This window comes from Zootoca vivipara, chromosome 11 (genome assembly GCF_965207765.1).
Source record: "Zootoca vivipara chromosome 11, rZooViv2.hap1.1, whole genome shotgun sequence".
NCBI classification, from domain to species: domain Eukaryota; kingdom Metazoa; phylum Chordata; class Lepidosauria; order Squamata; family Lacertidae; genus Zootoca; species Zootoca vivipara.
Genome location: NC_142594.1, coordinates 34,473,560 through 34,491,138, shown reverse-complemented (window position 1 = coordinate 34,491,138; position 17,579 = coordinate 34,473,560). Strand labels below are relative to the sequence as shown.

General features: G+C 37.5%; 1 protein-coding gene across 1 annotated transcript in view; it reads left to right on the top strand.

Annotated features, from left to right (window-relative positions):
* Positions 1-15,482, top strand: part of MINDY3 (MINDY lysine 48 deubiquitinase 3) — a 33,122-nt gene extending 17,640 nt beyond the window's left edge. The window contains exons 10-16 of the mRNA XM_035129659.3: positions 289-359; positions 2,154-2,234; positions 10,716-10,788; positions 11,428-11,500; positions 12,632-12,719; positions 13,115-13,186; positions 14,254-15,482. Of these exons, the coding sequence (XP_034985550.1) occupies positions 289-359; positions 2,154-2,234; positions 10,716-10,788; positions 11,428-11,500; positions 12,632-12,719; positions 13,115-13,186; positions 14,254-14,403 (608 nt within the window). The 3' untranslated portion in view covers positions 14,404-15,482. The remainder of the gene's footprint in view (positions 1-288; positions 360-2,153; positions 2,235-10,715; positions 10,789-11,427; positions 11,501-12,631; positions 12,720-13,114; positions 13,187-14,253) is intronic.
* Positions 15,483-17,579: the final 2,097 nt, after the last annotated feature.

Here is a 17,579-nt window from a genome sequence, read left to right as displayed (position 1 = left end):
ACCACCATGCTTTGGCCTCTCTAGCCTTCCACCATCATTCAGGGGGTGGATATCTCATTCCATCAACATGATTTGCGCTCCATGAGTCAGGCAGTAGTTTTGTCACTTCCAGGGTCCATTCAGTCAGAGGATTTTAGGACTAGGATTGCACCCTTATTTCTCTGCCTAGTTTTTATGTGCTCGGTTACATGATTGATTGTAGGCCAAAGTGTCATGGCATGTTTTAAGAAGGAAACTGTAGCATGACTCAAATTTTGCAATCTAATACAGAGTTTTATTTCTCTTCAGAACTACTTGGAATACATAAACAAGCAACTGTTGGTTTTTTGACACTTATGGAATCTCTAAGATACTGTAAGGTAAGATAGTTCAAAGTCCTTGGGTGATATGCTGTGTTATTCAGACTTAAGAGTAGACCCATTGAAATAATTGAAGTCAATTTATTTCTGTAGGTCTGCTCTTGGTATGACTTAATTGGATATTGCTCCTTATGTAAAAGCATGGCTGGTGTTAACTCCAGAAAGAAATTACTTTGAAAACTTGTTGTTTCAACTTCATTCTTTAACTGTTGAAGAGAAATCACAGATGAAGCATATGTCATCTAAATTTTTCAAATCTCAAGTTTAAAAACTTTTTGAGAATCACCTTTTTTTAGCAACAGCAAAGTCATACGGTATGTCTTGCTAATGAGTAAGCATAGAAGAAACTTAGCTTATTCAGAGTTACAAGTTATGTCTGCCTTTCGCTTCCCTCTCCTGTCACAAGAATATAAAAGGCACAATCTAGTTGACCTGAGACAGAATTCTCATAGGATCAATGAATCCCTGTTTTCTCACCTCCCCTTGCCTATGAAAAATTATTTACATAGTTAAGAAATCCATGTGCCCCAGCTTTCCCTCTTGCCTCAGTATAAATTTAGTTTCAAACCATTAATAATTTGCTCTGAACATACCATTCACTCTTAATGGGCCCTTGTAAGCAGGGGAAGATGGGAAAACAGAGCTATAGGAATCCTGCAGGTGCAGGAATTGCACACAATACCCTGTTTCTCATATTTTAAGACATACCCATAAAATAAGCCATAGCAGGATTTTTAAGCATTCAAGGAATATAAGCCATACCCCGAAAATAAGACACAGTGATAGGCGCAGCAGCAATGCCGGCCGCAGCAGGAGGAGGAGGAAAAAAATAAGACATCCCTTGAAAATAAGCCATAGTGTGTTTTTTTGAGGAAAAAATAAATATAAGACATGTCTTATAATATGAGAAACACGGTATATCTGATATTTTACTGAAGCATCCACACTGCTTTGTCCCTCTGAGGATCACTCATGCACAAATTAGACTTGTTCAGCTCTTAAACATTCTTATTTCATGCATAAAAAACCCAATAACTCTTTGGAACCCTAAATTTAGTTTTTGCAGATGTATTTGAGATTACCATGCAAGTACAGCATTCATTATGATACAGAATTCATCCTGATAATTAAGAACATAAGAGTAGTCTGCTGAATCCAGTCAATGGCCCATCTAATCCAGCATCCTGTTCTCACAGTGGCCAATTCTGGTTTTACTTATTTTTTAAAAAGTGTACAGTTTCATGTTGGTTGTTATTATTAATAAAGATGGTGGGGATCATGATGGTGGTTATTAGAATAGTAGAGTGAACCTTGCAACATGCAGTTTTGTCTGATAGAGCAGGATCCAAACACAGTATCTAGGAATCAGGTCACAGTGATGAATACTGTACATAGCTAACTTTCACCAATTTTTGTACCTGTCTCCTCCTTTAGTCCTTTCATACCAGGCTCCTTCATGCATATGGGGAAATCTCACCTGGATTTTGGAATACAAAATAAGCAGTATTATTATTATTTATTAAATTCCTATACCACCCCTCATTGGAGGATCACAGGGCAGTTTACAATACAAAAGACATTCAACAGTAACAAACAATAACAATACCCCCCACACTGTTTAAAAGGCCATAGATGGTTTAATTAGCCAAACCGTGTCTGATTTATTTTCTCGGGTTGCAGAGCTATTCTGTTGCAGAGTACTATTAGCCCAGCATACACTGCAATATTTGAGGACAAAATGTTGTATGGTGTTAGGTTATGAACTTGCTACATGTTTTTTTCTTTTCATTTTAGGTTGGCTCCTATTTGAAGTCCCCAAAGTTCCCTATTTGGATACTTGGCAGTGAAACTCATCTCACAGTCTTTTTTGCCAAGGTAGGATTCCTTTATTTTGTTTCATTTCATCACCCTCGGCCAAATACATCTTATTTTAAGTCTACAGTTCAAATATTTTCTACAGTATACTCTTCTTACACAGCACTGAAAGTTTAAAATAATTTATTGGTATACATGTTACATGAAAACATACTGGATTTCTGAGAATGTCTTAAGCAAACTACTCGGTCAGTATGGTTGAAAACAACAACTCATCTTCAGGATCTTCTTGAGTTTTTCTGAGTAGTTAGAAATCAAGTCCCAAAGACCCTTCTGCTTGGCTAAAACTATTACCATACATGGCTATTTGTGCAAAGCTATGTATTGAGCATTGCAATCTATGTCTTACCAAGTGTGGTAGTAATACATTTTTCTCTGACTGATCCTGAAACTTCATCAAAACAAGGGATGGGGTATGCTGCAGCTACATTCCACTGATCTTTGGTGAGTGGAAAGGATGACATTTTCCTCCTGCTTTCTGGACTTAGAAGAGTTATTCAGCATGAATCCTGTGTTACAGCTAACCTCTGGATAAGTGTGAAACTGCAGGATCTGTGTGGGTTTTTCAAAAATGACTATGTAGGAAAGCATCCAAGAACAAGTGTATTTGGGGAGGTGGAAGCTAGGGAATTCAAGCTAATAGTTGTAATATTTATTAATACTAAGAACAGGCATAGGTAAACTCCGGCCCCCCAGATGTTTGGGACTACAATTCCCATCATCCCTAGCTAACAGCACCAGTGGTCAAGGATGATGGGAATTGTATTCCCAAACATCTGGAGTGCCAGAGTTTGCCTAAGCCTGACTAAGAAGGATGTGTTTGCGCTTGTCCCAGAGTGCTCCCAAACTTGCAAGAGGACCAGGGAAACTTTAATTATTTTTTAGCACTGGAGATGTTTCACATTTTTTAGTCAAAGCTGATAATGGGCATGTTGTTTTCAGACCACACTAAATAAGATCTAAGTACATTGTTATTGGCTCATAGTACTTTGTTGCAGTAATCTGTAATATCATATTAAAATTGGAGGTAACACAAAGGCAGCACAGAAACATTCTAATGGTTAACCTCAGTGTTTGATGTTAATGATTACATTGCTTGACTCTATAATTTTAAAAAGAATGTAATATGAAGAGTAGTATATCTTTAGTTATAAACCATGATTTCTCATACTTTTTGAATATTTGTATTTCAGCACTTTAGTGTTCTATACCTAGATAACACATAAAATATTTTTCTGTGATTTTACATTTTGCTGCTAAAATCTTGAAGAAAAGCAGATAGACCCCTCCCCTAAAGGAAATAATTTGTTCTATCACCTAGAGGTATATATAATATTTTTTTTATGGTCTACATTCAGTCATGAACAGTGACCTTTTGGACTACCATATTTAAAGTCTATGCTGACAAGGTTAGTTAGCAAAAGAATTAGAGTGCTGAAATCAGTTATGCAGAATCCAATTCTCTTTTGTAAGAAATGCAACTTAATAGAAGAGACTTAAGGCACTCCCAGAAAAAAAAAACAAATTGGCACATTCTCTTTTAATTTAATTCAGTGCCTGGAAGCATTTCAACTGAAGAGCAACATTTTTTTTTAAAAAAAAAGCAAAAACAAAAGCACAGTTCTAAAATGGATTTTGTTTGTGGTGTTTAGGCATATATCCCATAGTTCTTGAATTAAATTGTAATGCATTGTATATTATTAACTAGTTACTGAATACTACTTCATATCTATGACTAACCTGTATTTTTAGCTTATTTAAATAAGGGTCAATCTATAGAAAGAGAAAAGGCTTGTGATACACTCTTTTTTTTTGAGACTCTACCACTTGAAAATGGAGGTGGTTGTGTCCTTCTCTGGTCTCTGTAGATTCATTACCGTATATATGGTTAGGATCCAAAGAACTATGTGTTCTTTTCATGAGCATACTGTAGCTCTGCCACCCATCTCAAAAATTAACTTGGTTGGTGTCCAGTATAGCATCTAATGCAGCACAAGATGCAGAAACTGGTAGCAGATACTTGACAAAGCTGTTCAGATCCCACCGTACTCCTGAGTGTGAATGAAGCATTAGTCTTTGGACTTTAATTTGGATTTGTGTTGCCTGCTGCGTGCTTTCCAGCTGAGGTTTAAATATCTTAACATACGTCTAATAGTAATGTCTGCACTGATACAATTACATGGATGACAAAGCTTTACTAAAATCAGTTTGTCTTCTCTTAGCTATTTGATCATTGCGCAGACAGTAATGCATGTGACAGCTGCTGCCTGCCCACCTACACTGCATATAACCTTGGATACAGCATTCAGTTTCATTCTTTACAAGTGCCATTAATACCCTTGCAAATCCATTTCATACTCCTCTTTGAAGCTGTGATAAGCTTGTTTTGCATTCTCTTAATTGTCTCCTTTGTGTGGAGATGAAGATCTTTGTATATACACACATGAATGCTTTTGATTTTTCCTTAAGACAAACAAGAAGGATGTGTAAGACCACTCTAAAGACTCTTTAAATCTTACTGTGAAGACACACCAATACATCCAGAATTGCTTAATCTTTCTCTTGTTTTTTAGCACTGGATATTGCACCCTAAATTAGATCAGTGCTACTTTGGGAGGAGGAAGTCATGAATTTTGGAAGCTCTGTTTACACATCAGGCAAAATACTTTCAGATAAAAATATCTTGATTTTGTTCTGAAACTTGGTGTAAACAGAGTCCAAACCAATGAAATCAATGGACTTAGGTAATATTATTTTCCATGGTCTACTATGGGATTGAGCAACTTGGATATTGCCCAGAATGTTTCCAGCATCCTTTTTCATGCATAAGTCCCAATTAAGAATGATGACCCACACACCTCTCACCTTTGCTGAATCAAGGACAATCTAGCAAACCACTAACACTGATATCTTATGACCATGAGCTAAGCATGAGATTTAAATTAATAGTCAAGATGTCACAAGTCACTAGCGTATTTGAAGAAGTATATATTATACATGTATAACCAATTTGAGCTACTGTGCCTTGAGTGTAGCATAATGTAATTGTTAAATACTGTTACGATGTAACTTTTATAATGCAAAAGTATGCATTTACTGACATCATATCTTTACATGCTATTGTTGTTTTAAATTTGTAACCTGCAACAATAACATGTAAAGATATGATGTCAGTAAATGCATACTTTTGCATTATAAAAGTTACATTGTAACAGAAGAATAATAAGAATTTAGCAAATTGATAATAAAATTAATGCTGTGTTGCTGTGTCCTCCAGAAAATCCAGTTAGCAAGAAATAGTAATTCTTACAAAATGAAAGCCTGCTATAATTTGTGAAAATATTTGCTTCTTTAAGACTGTGTCAAATGGTTTAGGAGCCCTCCTGTTGGGAGTAGCACCTGCTTAAAGCAAAATCAGTGGATGTGGTCTTCATGCCTTAAGTTTTATTGGAAGGCAAGCTGTAATTTAAGTATAATTTTTCAGCCTTGTGATGACTCTGGTATAACATTAGCTATGCTGGATTTGGAAAGTCTTATAACTTGTGCAGTATCTTGTACCTCTGTATAGATCAGTCTGTAGAGCATGAGACTCCTAATCTCAGGGTTGTGGGTATGAGCCCCACATTGGGCATTACCCTCATGGTTCCTTCCAGCTCTACAATTCTATGGTTCTATGTTGCTGTCACAATTGTTCTACCATCCCTGCCTAATTCAAATTTAGGATGTAGGTGGAAGAATCTGTGGTGAGGGTAGAGTGAGCAGATAACAGTCATTGGTCCTAAATGGTTCTGGATCTTAAGAATTTTAAACAGTCTGTTAGTCCAGTGGTTTTCAATCGTGTGCTGTTGCACCCTGGGGTGCCTTGAATGATGGTCAGGGGTGCTGCAGGCAACACTGGCCTCTGTCACTCTTTCTTTCTCTTTCCTCTGATGCCCTCTCATGTCTCTGCCTCTCAGGCTTGCACAGCCGTTTATTGCAGCACTGGTAGGGCGTGTCATTTAAGGGCGATTTTTTTTTTTTGAATTTGCTCAATGAGGGGTTCTAAAAATATGTTATTGCACATGAGGAATCCAAATCTGCAATTATTTTTATGATTGGTTGATGTTTAGCTTGGTAAATTGAGATCTGTTTGAAATACACTTAAAAAAAGCCGAAAACTCGCATTTTGAAGCGAAGTTAAAGTTTTTAATCATTTTATACAAGCGAAAATATAAAGAAATTTTGTTTCCAGCTGTAACAACATATCACTACTTTATCTTAGGCATCCCCAAACTGCGGCCCTCCAGATGTTTTGCCTACAACTCCCATGATCCCTAGCTAACAGGACCAATGATCAGGGATGATGGGGATTGTAGTCCAAAACACCTGGAGGGCCGAAGTTTGGGGATGCCTGCTTTATCTTATAATGTCCTATTATAGTAAAAAAAAGAATAATAAATTAACAACTTCAAGGGCTGGTGTCACATGATCATGTATCTGCTGAGGGCCCACATCTGAGTAGGAGAGCCACTGGCAGAAGCCCCCTGGACCATGCTCTTCAAAAGAAGTGTACACTGTTAAAATTTGATTCCTGTAGAATCTAAAGGCCTGCTCTTGATCCTCACAAAGATGGTGTCAGACTTAGAGAAACCATATTCCATGCAGGTCAAGACTTCTGTTCATTTAATGGTTCTGAAGCAGGAGAATATATAGTATTTCCATCCTTCCATCACTGTGATAGATAATAATGCTTATTATCCATGCTACTATTGAAGGAACTAAAATCTTGTCTTTCTTAAAATGTGGCAATCCTTATTTTAAGATTGGGTGCCTGCCCAACAGCCTTAATCCTACACTATCAGAATGCTGTTTTTGCACCCCCAATTTATCCAATAAGGAAAGACCGTCACTTGACTGAACTTTGGTAGCTCTACTTTACAGTGTATTTTTAACACCTCCAAGTAGTTTATCCAGTCCTCTGCATAGACTTCCTTATCGTGTTTATCATCATAGCTATTCTTCAAAGAAAACATGCTTTTCTCCTTCATGGGAATAAAATTCTGTTTGCAAAGGGTGGGAGTGAGCAACAAAAGGACACAATTCTCTGCTGAATATAGTATATATACAGTGGTACCTCGGTTTATGAACACAATTGGTTCCGGAACTCTGTTCATAAACTGAAGCGTTCATAAACTGAAGCGAACTTTCCCATTGAAAGTAATGGAAAGTGAATTAATCCGTTCCAGACGGTCCGCGGAGTAAGCGTTCATAAACTGAAGCAAACTTTCCCATTGAAAGTAATGGAAAGTGGATTAATCCGTTCCAGACGGGTCCACGGAGTACTTAAACTGAAGTGTTCATAAACTGAAGCATGGGTGTAATTGGTTCCGGAAGTCTGTTCATAAACTGAAGCGTTCATAAACTGAAGCAAACTTTCCCATTGAAAGTAATGGAAAATGAATTAATCCGTTCCAGATGGGTCCGCGGCGTTCTTAAACCGAAAATTCATAAACCGAGGTGTTCATAAACCGAGGTTCCACTGTATATAGAATATAGTATAGTACAATAAAATGATGTTGGTGGGTGAGCATCCCAGCTCCTTTGATGACCACACAATTGTTCTGGTACCAGAGATGCTCTGTAACATATTCAAGCAAGACCCCAGGCCCCAGTCTCCAATGCAACACAGAAGACAATTGCTAGGGCTGGTTAGATGTCCTCATGCCACCCCATTCTGTCTATCTCGGATAAATGAGAAATCTACTTGTCAGAGCATTTCGGCTTTGAAACCCCAGCGACCTCAGTGGGTGGACTGATGGTAGAAAGCAAAAAAGATATCACATACTGTTGTATAATATTAATATTAATCTTAATATTAATAGTACAGAGAACTACAATACATATATATATATATAAGAGAACTACAATACAGTGGTACCCCACAAGACGAATGCCTCATGCAACGAAAAACTCTCAAGATGAAAGCGTTTTGTGTTGCGCGAGGCGACTCGCAAGACAAAGTTTCCTATGACCGCGCTTCGCAAGACAAATAGGAATGCATTAACTAAATGGGTAGACCGGGTAAACCGGGAGAATTTTAAACCGTGCTTTGCAAGACTAGTCTTTTGCTATACGAAGTGACTTGCAGAACAAATTCATTTCATCTTGCAAGGTACCACTGTATCTTGTAATCAATTTTAGGCACTTATCAACATATGTTTTCATCAAAATTGGGGAATAATCTATATGTTTATAAATGACAGGAAAATTTAAAAAATGTTAAAAAGTAGGAACTTTTCACATAGAGATTTACCAAGCAAGACCTCAATATTTACAAGGAACCAAAATAGATTTCAAATTACCTCATCATACCACAACTTTTTAACACCCCTCAAATCAGGATTTTTAAAGATGAAAAATTCAACACGCCCTATTGCAGCAGTGCTGACTATAAGCTCCACAGGCGAATGCTGCCTCTCGGAGGCACCTCTCTTTGGGGGGGGGGGTAGCAGCAGCCTGGAGGACTCCCAAGGAGAGGAGGCTGAGGGAACACTCCACAAGGGAGGGTGTTTGAAAAAGTGTGAGAGGCTGCCACAGAAAGAATGTAGTTGGTCAAGGGAGACGTGGACCCCAAAAGGTTGAAAACCTCTGTGCTAGTCTATGCCCATATTGTTCCTTCTCCCAAGGGTATTTAAGCTTAATATGACTTGTCTTTTAGCTAGTTTAATGACAGCATCTGTCCACAGCTATGTACTGTTTTTAGAGCAATGGTATTTAGAAACTTTTTAAAAAAATCAGTGATGTATTTTTAAATGATTTTTATCAGCTCTGCAGTTATTATAGATTGTATGTGCTGTTTTTGATTTTTGAGAACAAAAGCGGCTGAGATTTATTTACAATGTACTAACGGTGTGTGTGTTTGCCTCCAAGGGTAAACATGAGATTCTAAAATAAACTTGTGTTATCAGAATAGCATTTCAAAATACAACAAAATGGTTTTGGGCAGGAATATAATATTTCAAAGTCCAAAGGGTAAAACATGAACCTCTTTGCCTGTAGGACATGGTGTACTTGAACAATGCTTGGTAAACTACTGATAGGATTTCCTTCTATGGAAGATTTGGGGGTTGGGATGTTTTTAGACAACAATTTGCAAGGCCTGGGTGCTTGTGTTTGGCAGAAGTTGTAAATGCTTGGCAGATGAAGTTCATTTTTGGGATATTTTGTTTTTTTTAATAAGTGTTGCTGCCGAAAGTGAATGTATTACTTGCTTTTTACAAAATACAAATGCTGCAAAAATTAAGGCTGTACTGTTTGATTGGGGTGTGGAGCAGGTTTGGTGCAGACTAAGCAATAGCATAAGACAGGATCGCAGAAGCAGCCTGATCCACTTGTATCTGCAGCAAGAGTCTCCATAATAAGACAAGGAAGTGTGGTAGAGCCTTTTTGTTGAGCTCCCTGCTTACCCCGTAAATCACTGAGGCTGTTGCTTTTGACAGAGCAAGGATCACTGCCAGGTCTACTTCTTTCCTACCTAGACCTGCCCCGGTGTTTTCTTGGAGTAGCTACCATCCCCAGACCTTTGCTGCTGCTTCCTCTCAATATCAGTTTAGGATTGAGAAGAAAGAATTATACTTTTCCCCTTTGCCCATCGTAATGCTTATAATAACCACTGAAATTTGGCAGTGGGAATAGAGAAAAGGAGGTGGAAGGAGAAGGAATTGGGAGAAAAGGAGCAGCTAACCATTCAACTCATGATAATTGTTTGATTGGAAAAAAACCAAAATGCTCTAATTTGAGTGTCCCTAGACCTAAAATTGAAATAGCAGCACTGTGTATGTGTTTGTGTGTGCACGGACTGCTTTGTGAGATATGTAATCATTGCTTTGTTTATTGTTTTGTATAATCCAGGAAGTCCCTTTATGCACTGTTTCTGGCACTGAAAGCATACAGTAGCTCAGTGTCACGCCATAGTTTGCACTAATAACAATCTAGATGGCATGCCATGCTTTATAACTGCTTATCTGCTCAGCATGTTAGACTGTACATGCATTTGGCTCTGATGGTAGAGAAACAGCCACAATTATGGTTGGTCAATCGATACTGTGCCAAACCATGTTTCTGCAAAGTTATTTCAAATTATTATTTGTGATTTTTGTTTGTCACTGTATTGTAAACAATGGTTTGTCAACTTGGACATGATTTAAAACTGTAATAGAGCTTTCTTAACTATTGTTTGCTGTTATGTCTGAACTGAACCATTTTGGCCTTTCACTTACTGGAACATATTTTATTACTACTCTGGCTTGGTCCTACTGTTCACTAGGGTTGATTGTTAATTATCAATTTCTAGTAGTAATAAAAAAAACCAAACAAACATATGCTTCACTTTCCTAGATGTTTCATTTATGAAGATGACATTCTGCATTTTCATTGTTTGTGTTTATTGCTTTTCATCATTTTTCCAGTGATATATTTAATCTTGTGGAATTCTCTCTTAAGGATTTAGCTCTTGTTGCTCCTGAAGCTCCCTCAGAACAAGCCAGACGAGTCTTTCAAACATATGACCCTGAAGGTAAGATATGTATGCTTACTTGTAACAAAATGCAAATGAGTTCACTCTTAAATGTTAAGGTGCCAAATTAGTACAATCGGATGATTTAAAGTAGGCATAAAACAGAGTAAAAATAATGCTTTAAAAGCATTCAGATACTATCAGTTATCCCTTTTACTCCACAGAGAATGTAAATTGCATGAATTTAGTATCAAAGAGATAGTTATATTCATGCTTTCTCGTTTCTTATGGTGTTTGGCACTGTTACAGCTTGGCTCATTAAATGAAACTTTGCATTGTTTGATATGCTCTCTTGCAGGAATGCAGTTCTCTCATTCTAAAAGTAAATGCATTACTATGCTTGGTTAAAATTGCATCATGCTTTATTTCAAGACACTGGGGCAAGGATTTTCATGCAAGTTTGTGCTGCAATTATGGTATCACATAGTCAGACTGCAAGTTACAATGCCCTGAAAATCATTAGAGAAGTAGTTATTTCCAAGAAATTGCATTTTCAAAGTTTGCTTTTTCATATCTATATTTAGAGAAATGCACATTACTTCCCATTTCAGATGAGGCAGTATTAATCAGCCCATATAAATATTTTTAATTCTTAGACACCTGCTAGTTCATGCTAATGACATTTCCTTATTTTTTCAGATAATGGTTTTATACCAGACAGTCTTCTAGAAGATGTAATGAAGGCTTTGGACCTTGTATCAGATCCTGAATAGTAAGCAAAAATTGGCAACTGTTTTAGAACACTGTTTAGAAAACCTTTACCAGGATGAAATTCCACCTATATTGTTGTTTTTTGCTACAGTGTACACAACTAATTCAATATGTATCCGCTGTAAGTGTAAGGAGCAAGGTGCTTACATACAAATTCAAGACTAGTTTTAGAGAGAGAGAATTTCATTCACTCACATGAATGGAGAAATGCTAGGTTATTTCCTTCTCAGCATTAATGTAACATTGTAGCAAAGTGTAATATGATTTGTGGCAGATTTTTTTCTCTAAATGAAATGTGCATTATAAAGTGAGTTTAATTTAGACCTCCATAGTTGTGGTATGCTTGCTTGTGGTAATGTAGAGCGAGTATTTTTAATACTCAGATTCAACACACATCTCATAAATAGTTAAATTACACTAATCTAGTAATGCCTGTCAAAACAGACCATTTGTTGCAGCAAAATTTACATACAGTTTTGAATGTTAAAAGAGGATACCACTTGCCTATCCAACGTTGTTGTTTTTAAAGTATCACTTTAGAACAAAGATGAATGTAAAATGTACTATGTAAATGCAGCATTCCTTCCTCAGTCTAGTTTAGTGCAGGGATGGGGAACTCTGTGCTGTTGGACTCTGTTTGGCCTCAGCCATAATGGTCAGTTGTTGGTGATGATAAGAGCTGTAGTCTAGCAACATCTAGAGGGCTATGAATCCCCCATCTCTACATGCTTAATTCTGTTCATTGTGGCCTGTCAAACAGATAAAACAAGGGTGGGCCTTCTCAGGACAGTTAGAAAGACGATGTGTGTGTTAATGCTCAAGACTTATCTTCACTCTCTTCTGCTGCAAAATCCAAGGAATTAAGACAGCGTACTTTTTCTGAAAGCTTTACCTAATAAGGCGTAGTGTGTCAATTGTTGTTGCTACATTGATTTTAAATAAGATTACTTTGGTTTAAAAATAACTCTTATTTGGCAACCAGATGCCATTCTTTTGCAATTGCTATTGGGATTCTAAATACAACAGCTTGATTGTTTTTGGCATTTAAAAGTGTTGTAGAACCATAGAGCTTAGTCATGCAAGAATATGAATGCACCACACTGATATTTTTGTGTTGTTCATCTTATCTTAGTGTAAATCTCATGAAAACAAAATTAGATCCAGAAGGACTAGGAATCATATTACTAGGTCCCTTTCTTCAAGAATTTTTCCCTGAACAGGTAATGTAACCCCTTTCTATTCTTGCAATAGGGCATTTTTAAAACAAATGTGGGTCAGTGATTCTGTAGTTAATATACATTATGGCTGCATAATGTATATTAATATGTAGTTAATATACATTATTAATATACCATTCTGTAGTTAATATACATTATGGCTGCATTTGGATGATCATATCTTGGCTTAATAAGCCAGGGTAGGAATGATCCATATATCCACACATGCAGCCTCTTCATGCAGCTGCTTCAGTCCTCCCTTCATAAGCCAGAAAAGAAACCAGGAACTATCCCATTAACTATAGTTTCTTGTTACATTCAAAGTGGAGAAAGGGAACAAATACCTTCAATGATATTAAACTATGACTTTGGAGTAACTGTCTTGTGTGTTTCCTTAGGAGTCCAAGGTTCAAGAATCATTCACTGTATACCACTACAATGGATTGAAGCAATCTAATTTCAATGAAAAGGTATGGCAGCAGTGACTTCTCATACACCTAATTGGGGAGCTGCATGTTTTAGCAGATATCCCATGGAAATAAGTTGGGTTCAGCCTATTTCTAAGTGGACAGTCCACAGTGTGATAAAACCACCATTTGGCTGGTGACACATGTTCTTAGAAAAAAAAAAGAACAAATAGAAAACTAAGGAAATGCAAATGATTACGGAGGCATTTGGAAATGTTAGTGTTTTGTCAACAGTTCTCTCCACCAAAGAAGCAAATTTTGAATTATCGTGAAATGTTTAATAACTGTGCTTCAAAATGTCAAGAAAAGAGTTGGGGGAGGGTACTAGGCAGTCGTTGCACTAATCACTAAAACAATTTTCCAGTTTTGCTTTATTTAAAATATAAATTATTACGGAACTAGCTTTTATTTTATGGAATATTTTATTTTATTTTATGGAATAATCTGTTTTGTATCCATGTAGGGTTTTCTCACCCATTTCAGTTTAGGTGCCTATTTAGTGTCCCCTGTGTAGGCACACTGAGTGAAAAAAACAGGCCCATGGAGATTTCTGCAGATTTAGGTGGATCCCTGAGATGTGCACAACAGTGTTGGGTTTCCTGAAAAGACTCCCCACCTGCTCGTTCCAAAATTAATGGAGGTGGAGAATTCCACATGGACACTGCCTTCATGCTGCCTCTGGATGTTGGCAGCAGAGCAAGCTCAGTCAGCAAGGGCTAAGCATTTAGGTGTCTCTTCCTTCACTACAGCCTGTCCTCAAGGCCCCATGTTCTGTCACCCCATAAGTGACTAACAGACTAAAGACCAAGCTGGTTCTAGAGTCCCTCTTATATCCCTTCTTCATGCATGTTTCTGGTTAATAGTGAACATGTGTAGTAAGGCACAAAAACGTAAGAGTTCTATGAGTGTTTCATTTCATCTTGTTAATAAGGTGCAGAAGATTTAAATCGATTTGAACCTTTGCTCTCAAAGTGATCTTTTAAAAATTGAATGGCTAGTTTTTTGGTCTTTAAAATAACATGGTATTTCTTTGGAACAGTAAATTAAATAAGATAATTACATTTTCACAGGTCATGTACGTCGAAGGTACAGCAGTGATTATGGGCTTTGAAGACCCAATGCTACAAACTGATGATACTCCAGTCAAGCGCTGTTTGCAGACTAAATGGCCGTACATAGAACTACTCTGGACCACAGATCGATCCCCTTCGTTAAATTGATGCTGAGAAAAGACCATGTACTTATAAATATCCAACATTTTGAATGAGCGTTGGGTAGGCAGCTGCCTTTATTTAAAAAACAAACAAACAAGCAAACTATACTTTTGACTGCGTGGCTATACACTGGTGTCACCAAGAAACTGTAAATAAACACTTTTCAGTGTTGATTAGACTATTTAATTTTTTTTAACAATTGGATTGATTTGTTTTATACCAACTAGTTCCTCTTTGGCCATTGTAGTACAGTTATTGTGAGTTCTCACCCAGAAGCCTCCTTGTTCAGCCCCAAAACAACCTGGGAAATGGTCTATTAGTGCAGTATCTGCATATTAGATGAAATTGGTCTTGAACATCATCATAGTATTCACCTACTTACACCTTTGTTTGACCATGTGTTTTATTTGGATCATTCTGCCTTAGGGCACAACCCATTGGGAAATTCCTATACATGTACCCCACTAAAAAGGATGTGCAAGAGCATGGTAGCGTTTACCCAGTTCTCAGGGCTTATTCAAGGCAGCTGTTGGGTGGGTTTTGGCATGCACTGCAGTATCGCAGCTTTGGGACTAGATTGGCATTTGCACTGAATATGTTTAGATGAGTTAAGTTTCTGCTGCTCTCTTCTAGAAATCTTAAGACTCATCTACATGGCTTTGCACAAACGGCAAAAAAAATGATGTGGGGTATTTTTTTGTTTTTAAAATGGCTAATTATAAATGATTAATGCTATTTATTGGCAGTTGTATTGTTCCCAGAATTTACATATTTGGCATACTGAAGGTCAAAGCAAGATTTAAGAAGATAATAATAATAATAATAATAATAATAATAATAATAATAATAATTGATATTGTATAAAAGAAATATAAAAAGCCTTAACAGCAGAGAGAATTTGTGCTGCAATTTTTTAAGCTGTTCATGTTATTATTGCCAAATACCTCTTCTCAACATGTCCTAACAAAAAACATAAGCCAGCACTATTGTATGTGTTACATGCATGAAAACATCTGTTATTCAAGTAGTATAGTCCATTATTTATTCTCTAGCAGGGCTTAATAAAAATCTACCCAAATAGTGAACTAGTGATTTTGCCTCCTTGCCTATCCAATTTGGTCACTTTTATTTGTTATTTTTTAATATCATAAAGTAACTATATGGCTATTGAGTAATGGTATATTATACTTAAATCATACTAAAGGCTACCCTGTTTTTCAGAATGTTAAGGAAAGGTGTTGTGTGGCCTTCAGAGTGATACATCATGCCCATTGATGCTCTCATCTCCTCCCACTTCCACCCAAAGTTCCTTTGTTTCAAGGCTTCTCTGTTCACTTCAGTGGTAGAGGCAGCGTCACATGCATGCAGCTCTTCACAAAAACTGTGCCATTGATGTTGCACAAAATTTTTATTTTAAAACGCATACACCTCAGGCATCTTCTAATGAATTTGGGAGTAAACAATCTTGTTTTTCCTTTCAATAAATGGGCTACTTTCCCTTAGGAAAAATATTCAGACATCCATTACTATGCAGTGGAACCTCGGGTTGCAGACATAATCTGTGATGGAGGCACATCCGCAGCACTGCGTCTGTGCACACGTGTGACATGATTTGGTGCTTCTGCACATGCGCAAGCAACGAAACCCGGAAGTAACCCTTTCCGGTACTTCCGTTTTTCCCGTGGTACGCAACCTGAAAACATGTAACCCAAGGCGTCTGTACCCCAGGTTCCACTGTAATGCAGCCTGATTCACTATTCTTAACCTTTCCTCAGTCCTTGCTTTAGTCCACCAGAAGAGGCATAAATGTGCATCTTCTCAAATACAAAACGTTCTTGCTGATCTATGCTGCTATTCTATAGAAATAAGTGCTATTAAAAGGACCCTTTCATTGACCAGGGACTGTACTACTGATAAACACCTTTCCAAATAGTATTTTTTTCAAAAGGCCAGAACTGTTTGAAAAGGTGAGGTGGTAACTTCGCAGATTTTTTTAAAAAATCTATGTTGCTGTACTCTGGCAAATACAAAATAACTATTAGAAGCATGTGTTACGTTAATAGTCTCAGCTGCTCTTGGCTTGCAGTTATTCTTTTCTCCAAAAAGAACAGTTGGAGATGGCTAGAAATGCTTGGACTGCAGGAGAAAAGGCATATTACTGAAGGTTACATATGCACACAAATGTACTATTATGCAGGAGTCATATGTCTAGGAAGCTCTAGCATGTGCTTTAGTAGCAGTAAAATGCTGTTGAAACCAAGTTGTTCCAGTTCGTTATTAGAGGTTTGTAACCCGCATCCCAGTCTCATGATCATGTAACTGGCACTGTAGTCTGTGGCTCTGTTTTATAATATCCAAAGCACATCACTTTCCTTGCAGAAATTTGTCTCGGGTACTTATCAGCACCATTAACCTAATTGTGCTATTTTGTATTATATTTAACAGTGTCTGCAATTTGCTGCCAAATATCTACAAAACTCAACCCCCTGTTTTAACACTGCGTCATTTGCATTTCTTAGTAGCACCCGTGGGAAAAATGAAGAAGCAGGCCCAAAAACTGATATGTAGAGTTTCATTGTCAAATCCCAGCAGCGTTTCTGGAGAGAGAGAATCAAGTGCAGTTGAACTCTGTTTTTCCCAATAAAGCTGGGTTGACTGCAGAGGGATCAGGCACTTGAAGCATCCTTAGCCAATGAAGCAAAGGCGTAATTGAAGAGCACAAATGCTATCTTGTTTGTGTTTTAAGATGGCCCCATATTTTTCATGTTGACTTTGAGGGGAAGATGGCGAGAGAGAGCCCTGGGATTTTGCTTTGGATTTGTTTGTTCTTCTGGGTGGGCAAGGGCCCTGTAAAATAAACTCAGGCCCTCTGTGGGAAAAGTGTGTTTGGCTTGATCAGAGTTTCCTTTGGAAATCCCCACCCCCTGCTCTGGGAGATAACAATTTTTGTTAGGGCAATTATATTGGGCAGGGGGTGACACTGTTTCTTTCCCTGCTTTATTTCAATGCACTCACTACTCTGGAGCAGCAGAGGTTCAAGGTCAACTGTCTCTCCATATTTCACAGTTAGTGGCTTGCTTTTCCTCAAGAGATAAAGGAGAGAGGTAACAACTTCCTTCTGTTACAGGATGCTGCTGCTGCTGCTGCTGCTTTTGTTCTTATTATTTTAATGCTCCCCTCCA